We start from the raw sequence: 11396 nt of genomic DNA, 5'->3' as shown, positions 1-11396 counted from the left end.
GTTCATTTTGACAAACTTGTTACAGACCTTTTTTTAAATTGTTTTTAAAAATATTGAAGGATAAACATTTTCAATTTTGTCAGTACATATTATATTGAGATTTTGTAAACTGTCACATTATGTAGACAAAAGATGTCACTGACAGACACAAATTTGCTGAAAAGGGTCTCAGCGGCCAATTTAGCCATTGGTTGTTTTCAAATGTAATCGTTTTAGTTCCCTTTAAATATATATTATTTTTATATAATTAATTATTATTTTATTTAAAGCAAACACATCTCCATTTTTTCGTATTAATTTGTCAAAAATGCCAAATTTAAATATTGAATAAACCAGTCACAAAATTGTACCTAAATTGATTAATATTTTTATTTTACTTATTTTATAAATCTTGTACAGATTAAGAGTAATAAAGTTATTTTGTATTAAATGTTTTTCTTTCTTATTTTTTACATTCCCTTTCGTATTCAAAACTTCAACAGTTCTTACCAAAAGAAGTATTAAAAGATACTTTTTTCTACGTCTAGGCGTAAATCGTCACTCAATTGACTAATTTAAGATTATTTCGTTGACTGTCAGTTGACTTAATATTTAAAATTACAATTTTAATGTAATAAGGTACTAGTATTAAAGACTGTGAATGTTTAGATAGATGTTTGTTTGAAGGAATTGTAGGATCTTGTTGGAATTTGTCACAGATGTAGAACATAGTCTGAAGAACACAGGATACTTACGTGTTTTTAATTCCTCGCGTATAACAGTTAATCTATATATATAAAAGAAAGTCGTGTTAGTTACACTATTTATAACTGAAGATTGGTCGCACTGATTTAGCTAAAAATTTATGGGGAGGTTAGCTTAGAACTAGGAGACGGACATAGGAACTTTTTTTATCTTGTGTGCATTTTTTTTTATTCCACGCGGACGGAGTCGCGGGTATAAGCTAGTATTTTATATATTAAGGAAATTAAAAAAAAATTACTCGCAATGAAGACAGCGCGAGCTAAATAGAATCAAGTATAAAAATGGGGTTTTGTCTTTCAGTTAATTTTGTCGTCCCGTATTGTACGACTGGATCGATTTTGAACCATAAACTTTCATTGGATTTATTCTACGAAGTTTTAAATTTGCTTACAAATTAACAGATCGCGGTAGTTAATAAAAAATCTAAAGTATTGTAAACCGATCACTATATTCTTAGCCCTAGGATTGATTATTGAGTTCGACTGTTAGTGACTCCACTAAGGGTACAATGCTGATATGAAATCCGACTTGCACTTTAGTAAATTTACCCGCATTGTTCGACACAATAATAGGATTTAATTTCAATATTTAAGGATCAAATAAAAGTTAGGAAAGCGTTTAACTTACTTTAGAATGTGCAAATCGAGGCCCATCCGATAACCGTTTCGTGAACGCGCAGAAAATATAAGAGATCGCAAAGTACACAGCTAAACGCCAAAGTTCAACACAGCGCGGCGGGAGCAGAGCGGCGCGAATCAGCCGGATCTTGTGCAAACAACCCTTTGCCCGCCTCTTAACCCTATTGGCCCTCATGTCATAGATTAGACGATTGAACAGAATAATTCAAGATATCATTAAAGGTCCATTAGTTTATTCGCTTTTTTGGGGAAAATATCGGTGGCTACCATTTACATTCACCTTACGTTGTTTTAATTCATCATATAAACTTTGTAACCGATAGCTAGGCTTAAATTACTGAGTTAAATTGGTGAAATTCAAAATATTTGCAGAAACAAATTTCTGAAATTCATTTAATATCTCCCTGCTTTCTCTAGAACACGTTTACTAAATTTTGTTTTTTACTTAACATATATTTAATTCAGTAATTTAAACGTAGTTATCGTTTAAGTTCTGATTTAAATTTAATCTAGCAATCATCTGGTGTAGGTAGAAATATTGAATAGCTCAGAAGATAGAACCTTAAGTATGTTTTTTATTCAAAGTTTCATATCTACGAAAACATTCTGGGGCGCGGTGCGAAAGGAAAACATTGTGAAATTATATTCTTCAAGATTTTCTTGGGTAAATATTTTGAAGGTTTACGAAGCTTCTTTAGGTTATAAATTCGTTGAGGCCGCGAGCCGTTTGTCTGTTTTTCTTTTGTTCGTAGGCCAATTTGCCGAGTTGTTGATTTAGGCGGGGACCGTTAAATTGGTTCAGGTTTGATGACGCCTAAAAAACTAAAAAAATAAACGCTATATTTTTTGTTTACATAGTAGTGCGGCGTGTGTTCAAATATATTTTGGTATGAAAGATGTAATATTTTTTGGCTAATTAACTTAATTGTTCCTTCTAACTATTTCTTACTTCTATAGCCTATGTGTTCTTCCAGACTATGTTCTACATCTAAGCCAAATTTCATCAAGATCCGTTGAGCCGTTCTGAAGAATCTTTCTAATAAACAGCCATTCATCCAAACATTCGCATTTCTAATGTAAAGTATGATTATATTGTTTTCTATAACCAATTTCTAAAATTGAAAATGACAGAAGTAAATATAAAGCCTTGAAGTAAACTTTGTTTTCTTCTGTTTCTTCATATTCCATTAAAACATTTTGTAAAATTTTAAAACTGTAGCTTAATATTCAAGTCACCGCTAAGTTAATTTAAAAACACATTTAACGTGATAAAAAAACTTTTAATTTAACTGCTTCAGGTCACCGACATCGAAAGATAGCGCGGATCTTTCAAACTTTTAACTTTTGTGATGCAAAATCATTGTCGACTGTAAATTAAAACTTTATAAAAGCCGAGATTCTTCGGGCGGGGCTTTGTTTTATGAATTATTGTCGTCTTAGGTGAGGGAGATCTTTGTTTAAATTAAAAAGGGAATGCGGAATCTCGTAGCGCTGTTTTTTTCAAGTAAATTCGAATAATACTATGGTCATAGACATCAAAACTTCTCTATTCATTTTTGTTTTTATACCTAAAGATTTTATATAGAAATAAGCATATTTTTTGTAATTTTTATTTTAAGACAAATAACTCATATTTTCTTAATAAATATCCATTTAAAAGGATGAATTATTTATTATTTGTATAAAAAGAAAGTTAAACATTAGACAAAAGTTCCATTGCAGTTAAAATTGTGAAGAACGAAGTCATAAATTTTTTATTTCCCTTGAAGTAATAAAACCGAAACCTGCACAGTTTATGAAAGAATAGTAAAAAGTTTAGTCGATCCCGCAAAATCCATTAAGTTAGAATAATTCAAACAAGGGGCTCCCCTCTCAGAGAACATTAGTGTGCGCTCAGCATCCCACCGCGCCTCACTATAAATAATTCAGGCCATCGTCTTGCTGCGGACTCACAAAATGTTTGCTGCGAATTGCCTCAGACATTCGCCTGTCGATACAACACTATTATCCTTAATAACATCATCTTTAACTATTCATGAATTTGGGAAATCTCTTTGTTTGATATCTCAGGAGCCGGTGAGTTTATCTTAAAATCGTCATTACTCGATCTCGAATCATTTTACAAAAACAACGTTATTAAATTTATTAACAACCAGTTGTCGCCTACGATTCAGCCTCTGCGAGGTATCAAGAAAGAATCTTTAAGCTGCTTATGTATTCTTCCTGACTATGTTCTATAACTGTGCCTTTCATCAAGATCCGTTGAGCAGTTACGAAGCTACCTTCTAACAAACATCCATCCAATCATCCATCTATACTTTCGCATCTATATATATAAAAGACAGTGGTGTTAGTTACACTATTTATAAACTCAAGATCGGTCGAACTGATTTAGCTGAAAATTGATGGGGAGGTAGCTTAGAACTAGGAGACGGACATAGGAACTTTTTTATCTTGTGTGCATTTTTTTTATTCCGCGCGGACGAAGTCGCGGGTAAAAGCTAGTTTATAATATAAGTAAGATTACGCGAGCGAAATATGATCTAAAAATTGAATCACTTAACAGCCGCAAAACTGTATTAAGCTCTACACATAAGAGAAAACGTTAATTTTCACATAACTACATTCAGCGAGCATTTCTGTTCATTTGGTTACGCGGCGTCATGTGTTGCGGACGTGCATCTCGCACTTTCCGCGCAAATCCCCGCTGATGCACTGAGGGAAATTCTACGAAGGCTCCGTTTGTGTTGGCAGGCTGCCAAGAGGATTAGTTACTCGCTCTCGACGCCTCGAGACGAACAGATATCTTGAGAAATACGATAATAACTTAGTTGAATATGTATGTAAGTTACAATCCTATTTGCTGTTGTTCTCAATTTAAATTAATAATTTACAATTAACATAAATAAATATAAAGTTTAACTAACAGTATTTGTTATTAATTTTAATCAATTGAATAGAGGATCTGAAACTGAACGTAGATCTTTTCTGAATCCGAAAGTACTCGGCAAGTAGTAATTCGCATTATACAAGGCAATACTAAATTACGTATTTTTCCGATTTTTCTAACAATGAAAACCTTATAGTTTTTTTATAAAAGTATTATTTATTATAATAATTATTTTAATTATTTTAATAAATGGCAACGTTTGACACTGTCAAAACGAAAAATTTCTCCCAGTAAATTAAAATACAATTTAAATATTTAAACAATCAAAACTAACAATAGAAATGGAAAAGAAACAAACACAAAAGAAGCCAGATCACAAAATTCATAGATACAATGAGGAGAAATCCAAGAAGACAGTGTCGCGTTGCCGAATGTGAGCTCGCACGCCCAACAACTTCGCGGCCTGCTCTGGTCTGCGCCACGACGGGGGACTGGATACCTGTTGCTCCCCCAGCCCTGATGACATCCAGTGGCGCAGCCATCGTCGGGCCGCCTTTGCCGGCCACTTCGTCTACAACACCGATGAGGAGTGGCCGCCCACCACCGGCTCGCTTGGAATCCTCGGGGGTTACTCCCCCGCCTACGGCTCCCGCAACCGGTGGTGTAGTGCGCCGCATGAGATGGCATTTATTAAATGAAAGTGTCATGCGGGCCTACTTCGGGGCGACAGAGGGTGGAACCAACCTTACGGCGTATCGGCCTAAGATGCTGTCTTTGTTTCAGACCCTTCACCCAAGTGTGTCTGTGACTGCCCAACGTCTATCGGATCAAGTGCGGGTCATACAACGGCGTCACCTGTTAGATGACTCTGTACTTGAGCGACTCTGTCACGAAGCGCGACCCCTTCACAATGCAGCTGAAGTACGTTGTGTTGCACCTGTGGACCCCGTGGCTGCTGATGTGCTAACGGAACCACCAAGTGAAGAGGTTTGTGTTAGTGATCAGGATATTGAGCGTTTGAGGAGAACTTTGGAAGATGTGATTTTGAATTATAGATCCGTATCAATCAGTGACCGTCCTCGCTTACCACGATTGCCCATTAACAACCGGAATATATGTATTGTAAATGCTGTAGACCGCTTGTTATCTCCGTATGTGGATTCTAGTCTAGATTTATGCGATACCCATTCAATTCTCTATTGTGGGGCACTGACTGCATGTCGGGTGGCTGGAGTGGGGATTATAAATCCCAATTCAGGTTCTCGTCGTAGAGAAGCTCGCCCCGTATGGCAGTGCAGAATTGAACGGCGCATAAATGTAGCTAGATGGCTCATAGCGAAGCTTCTTTGTTTTCGGGCGGGTAATAACCGCCCAAAGGTTATGCGTTTCGTGACTCAGGCGTTTGCTGGGACTGGTATCACGTCCAATGAATATATGTCAAGAGTCATGGAACGCATAGACTTCTGGAAACAAAAAGTGTTCGCATGGGCTAATCGCCTAAGAAGGTATAAAGAAAGATCTGAGAGATTTATTCAAAATCGCATATTCCAGAGAGATCAGAGGTGTATTTACCGTAACTGGGAGCAACCACAAAGCCAGGGACTTGATTTACAGCGACCAGATGCTACTGTGACTACTGCGTTTTGGAGCGGTATCTGGTCGGTGCCAATCGAGCACACTGAAGGCGAGTGGTTGAATGTTGTCAGACGCTCGTGTGAAGCGGTTACCGAAATGGGACCTGTAGTTATTACAGGTTCTGACATAAGTGCTGCAGTTCGTTCTGTTCCTAATTGGAAAAGTCCGGGCCCGGACGGACTGCAGAACTTTTGGCTAAAATGGTTCCGTAGTTCGCATGAGCGCCTAGCAGCTCAATTTCAATTAGCAATAGAATTGGGCACGCTTCCAGATTTCATGACATCAGGTATAACACATCTGATCTATAAATCTGGATGTTCTACGGACCCTAAGAATTACAGACCAATAACATGCTTGCCTACCATCTACAAGCTCCTTACATCCATTCTGAGAATCAAAATTGAAGCACATATTTGTACAAATAACGTTTTGTCAGCAACTCAGAATGGATGTAAGGTTGGGTCCCGTGGTACCAAAGATTGCCTCCTCATTGATATGGCTATTTGCCAACAGGTTAGACGAAGTAAAAAGAACATTTCTATGGCCTGGATTGACTACAAGAAGGCTTATGATTCGGTGCCCCATGGATGGTTAAGTAAAGTGCTGGAAGTATATAAAATACATCCTACACTTCGCGCTTTCCTTAACTCATGCATGGGACAGTGGACCACAAGCTTTTCCAATCCAGGGCAGGGAAACCTTTCTACTTCCTCTAGCCGGATTGGAATCCGGCGTGGCATCTTTCAAGGTGATAGTCTGAGTCCATTGTGGTTTTGCTTGGCTCTGAACCCTTTAAGCACACTGCTAAAGAGTTCAGAGCTAGGTTACCGTCTACGTAGAGGGGGCGAGATCATATCACACCTTTTGTACATGGATGACCTCAAGTTGTACGCATCGAAGAAGTCTGACTTAATGACTTTGCTTAAAATTACCGACGATTTTAGCAGAGCCATTGGTATGACGTTTGGTGTGGACAAATGTGCGGTCATAAATGTACAAAAGGGGAAGGTTGTAGCTTCTGAGAATCTACAGCTTACTCAGGATGTGGCTCTCGTTTCCCTCTCGGAGAATGAAAGCTACAAATATCTCGGTATGTCGGAAGCATTAGGTATTAATGACAAAGGTATGAAACAACTGGTGAAAGAACGGTTCTTTTGCCGCCTGAAAAAAGTTCTAAAAAGTCTTTTATCGGGTGGGAACAAGTGCCGTGCTTTTAACAGCTGGGTCATGCCAGTCTTAGCCTACTCTTTTGGCATACTGAGATGGTCGCAGACAGAACTGGATGCCTTGGATAGAAAAGTTCGTCGATTGCTTACAGCATACCGGATGCATCATCCACGTTCGTCTGTAATGAGGTTATACATCCCGCGGAAACATGGGGGTCGTGGCTATTTAAATGCCAAGACCCTGCATAACCGCGAGGTGCACAATCTTAGGGAATATTTCCTTAAGGTGAACGTGGGAATGTATCAAGATGTTGTAGCAATGGACAAAGGAGTCACGCCGCTTTCCTTGGCTACCACGAATTGGCGAAGGTTACCGGTACTAAGTGTCTCAGACCGCATTAGTGTATGGAAGAGCAAGGAGTTACACGGTAGGTTCCATCGCGCCTTAACAGGGCCTGATGTGGACCAATTATCCTCCGTGGCTTGGCTGCGCTTCAGCAACCTCTTTGGGGAAACTGAAGGTTTTGTCTTTGCAATCATGGACGAAGTCATCGTAACGAACAACTACCGAAAACATATTCTAAAGGATGGTACGATTGACATTTGTCGGGCATGTCGTCGTCCCGGTGAGTCTATTAGACATATCGTTTCCGGTTGTTCTCGACTTGCGGACGGTGCATACTTGCATAGACACAACCAAGTGGCCAAGATTATCCATCAGCAACTTGCCCTTAAATATGCTCTTGTGGATACTGAGGTACCTTATTACCAATACCAACCTTCTCCTGTTCTGGAAAATAGCTATATCACGCTCTACTGGGATCGATCTATTATTACAGATAGGACTATTACTGCCAATAGACCCGATATAGTAATAATAGACCGGTCTGAGGGTTGTGTAATGTTAGTCGATGTCACTATTCCACATGACGAGAATCTCGTGAAAGCTGAAAAAGAAAAATTACTAAAATACTTAGACTTGGCTCACGAGATTACCGCCATGTGGCGTATGAAATCGACTACCATTATTCCGATAGTCGTATCGGTGAATGGACTGATAGCGAAGAGCTTCGACCAACATCTTAAGAAGCTCTCGCTAAACAGTTGGATTAAGGGCCTGATACAAAAGGCAGTTATTTTAGAAACCGCACGCATAGTTAGGAGGTTCCTGTCTCTGTAGCCCTGACCACTGGTTGTTTGAGTAATGGGATTCCGCAGCCGGTGGTATACTATTTTTTATATAATATATTTTGTTAATTTTTTTTTATAAAATGTATTATATAAATAATAAGATAATAAATGAATAATAATAAAATTTTAATAAATACATATTCGTGAATCTATCGTTATCAATATTCAATCACCTTATATGTCTGCGGTAATTTTAATTAAATTTTTATAACTAAGGTTCGTTCAATTTTAACCGATATACAGCAGTTCTGTTGTTTAGAGATCGATCGAATAATTTTTGTACTCGCTTCATATAGAGTAATTAAAATTTTCTGATCGATCTCAAGGATCGAATATTGATTTCGAGCGTAGTGAGGCAAGTTATAGTGGCAATGCGGTGACTGCGCGAATCCAGTCCCGCACGGCGGGAACTTTGCTGTATACACCGGGCTGGCGCGGCGCGGCGCAGCTCACGCCGAACGATACGATGCCAATCAGCTTGCCGTTGATCACTGCGGGCCCGCCAGAATCACCCTGCAACCACAACTGGAAACTGAAGACGCTTAACTTACCCCGCAATATACACCAGTGAGAACACCTGTTACTACAGAATTAGATACGTCGATGCCGTACAATTTACTTACTGAACTTATATAAGTAAGAAAAAGAACATAACTGATCTAGCAAAGTCTGAGCCAACGCTTCAGCCGCTCAGGATAGGCTATTCTTTAGTCTGAATCCTGAAGTACGATAGTTCTTTTTAGGATTATACGAAGCAAAAACAATTGAAAAAGATGGCTTAAAACCTGGATTTTATAACAGTCAATTGGAAACTTTAATTGCATAGACAACCTGACAAGAGTCCTTGGCCCCGTCGAGGTATCCGGCGCAGAACATACGCGGCGTTATGTTGCGGAAGTAGCCGTGGGGCAACGCGCGACACTCATCGTCCGCCATCACAGGGACGTACACCCGCCGGACTAGGTCTTGCATTCGGCTTTTCTGATTACATATTTACAATGTGAGTCGCAATCTAGACAGTAAACTACTACGTAGCACTAACAATCAGACTATCTAATAAAGTCGAGAACATATATTTCCTATCCTTTTCTATGAAATTGACATTTGAATGCAATAAGGTCGAGAACTAGTCATAGAATCATACATACAAGATAAATTATAGATCTTGTGGTAATAATACATAGTGAACGTGTACCTTGAACTGAAGATGTCCCCAGCCGCTGATGGCGACCATGTTCCCCGGCCGGATGTCCTCGAGGCTGCCGATGGCGATGGGCCGCGAGCTGGGCGTGACGGGCACCGGCGTCTCCAACAGCACCAGCTGGTAGTCGTAGTCGTGACTGACACCGGCTGTCGCATTCCACAGTGGGTGGATGAAGTGTGCGCAGATGCGGTACTTCTGCGCCCGGCTGCGTTGAGTTGATCCCGCCAAAATGAACGTCTCTCTGTCTCTGAAATAGACACAGCTATGAAGTTCCAATAGTTTTATGATCAAAGGTGCAGATTAATGATCTAACGCTCTTGTGTACGAATTGAATCTTGTTATGAACCATAGATTTAAAGAAACCATAAATTTTAAAGATTAAGGTACCAATTGATTTATATGCTTCCCCTAAATATCGAAGGTGTAATGAGTTGGGTTTGTAATTTTTATTAATTAATTTCTAGTTCCATCTATCGACCATACCAGATAATCAGATGGGATCAAGTTGAAGCCAGTTTCATTGTAAATGAAACATTGTTAGTTATTAGTGGTATGACTGTGAAGGTTAGTGTGTTCAGTAGGCAGTAGGAGTACTTACTTACAATGAGCTGCGGTGATGACCCACTGCGGAGCGATCAGGCTGCCCCCGCAATAGCGCCCGTATAGCACTTGGTACGGCACCTCCGTTATTGACACTATCTTACCCCCCACTATGCGGAACTTCACCTACAAACAAAGATAAATCAAGTTACATCTCTTATGCTCTATTAGCAGACGTAACTCTCTTCGTCGGATGTGTCGAAACTCGCTTCATATACTCGTATATAGATCATACGTAGATAGTATGTCGACACGTTTGTACAAACGCTCTCAAAGCTTCTAACCAAGGAAACGTAAACAAAGTAATGCATTTTCTTGATTTTTTTATACGAGAAGGGGCAAATGAGTGGTGGGAACACCGAGTTCACCATCGACTCCCATAGACAAGACTAGAGAAACTGCAGATTGCCTGCTTTTGAGGAAGATATAGGCTCGCTTCTCGATGAAACCTAAATACTGGTTTACAAATAACGCCAAGGACAGACCGTTCCACAGTGCGGCGGAAAAGACGATAAGCTGCAGTAAAAAGTTTAGATTAACGTCCAATCAGTTGACGTAATGTTGTGAAATGTGACATTTAACTTGGTCGTATGTTCTTTTTAATACTCACATCGACATCTGTATTATTTGTATGAGCTGTGTTGCCACTGACGAGCAATTGTTCAGGATCGAGTGTTTCGTGGACGTAGAAATAGTTCCTGGGCGGCACGCGGCGCGTCACGTACATGCGGAAATAAGCTTTGGTGCAGTCTGATGTTAGCAGACCTTTATATTCTGTTACTGTAACAAAACATTCCAACATAAAGTTCAGTGAAATAAGACTTTAGTAGGTTCATAGATTCAAGATACAAATAACAGATTATTATAACATAAAACTCTTTCTTTTTAATTTTGTAGAAGATTATCAGCTTGTTGATAATCTTGACTAGCAGAATGAGATGGCCAGTTATCTAAATAATATAGAAAATGTATTAAATAGTACTGACCATTTTGTTCACAAAACACCAGCGTAACTAAAGTGAGGAATATATAAATGAGTTTATACATGACTAACGACTCGCGAACCTACCCAACTGAATGTGCTCCATTACACCATTACATCTCATACATGGAAATTAAAGAGGGATGCCACAAGATTTGTTTAATACATTGAAATTATGAAGAAAATATTAAAGTCGGCCTAAGGATTAAAGATGGAATAGAAATTTGTAAAATAATAATGCCCAATCGCTGACGCGTTGGTAACCTTTAATTAACGGAAAAGAAGACACACAGAAAGTGGATATTTCCTCTTCTTATGCGTCCCCTCCTTCGCCTAATCCACTACC

At 39.0% G+C, this 11396-nt stretch overlaps 1 protein-coding gene across 1 annotated transcript; it reads right to left on the bottom strand.

The window, feature by feature from the left end:
- Positions 1-8573: 8573 nt before the first annotated feature.
- LOC106711267 (trypsin 3A1) lies at positions 8574-11147 on the bottom strand. Its single transcript, XM_045683720.1, has 6 exons — positions 11055-11147; positions 10679-10848; positions 10067-10194; positions 9460-9715; positions 9096-9245; positions 8574-8777 (listed from the first exon to the last, which is right to left on the bottom strand). The coding sequence occupies exons 1-6, from the start codon at positions 11113-11115 to the stop codon at positions 8625-8627; spliced, it is 918 nt and encodes a 305-aa protein (XP_045539676.1). The 5' UTR covers positions 11116-11147; the 3' UTR covers positions 8574-8624.
- Positions 11148-11396: the final 249 nt, after the last annotated feature.

The sequence above is a fragment of the Papilio machaon genome, chromosome 23 (assembly GCF_912999745.1).
Source record: "Papilio machaon chromosome 23, ilPapMach1.1, whole genome shotgun sequence".
Classification (NCBI taxonomy): Eukaryota; Metazoa; Arthropoda; class Insecta; order Lepidoptera; family Papilionidae; genus Papilio; species Papilio machaon.
This window is presented reverse-complemented; position numbering and strand designations above follow the sequence as displayed.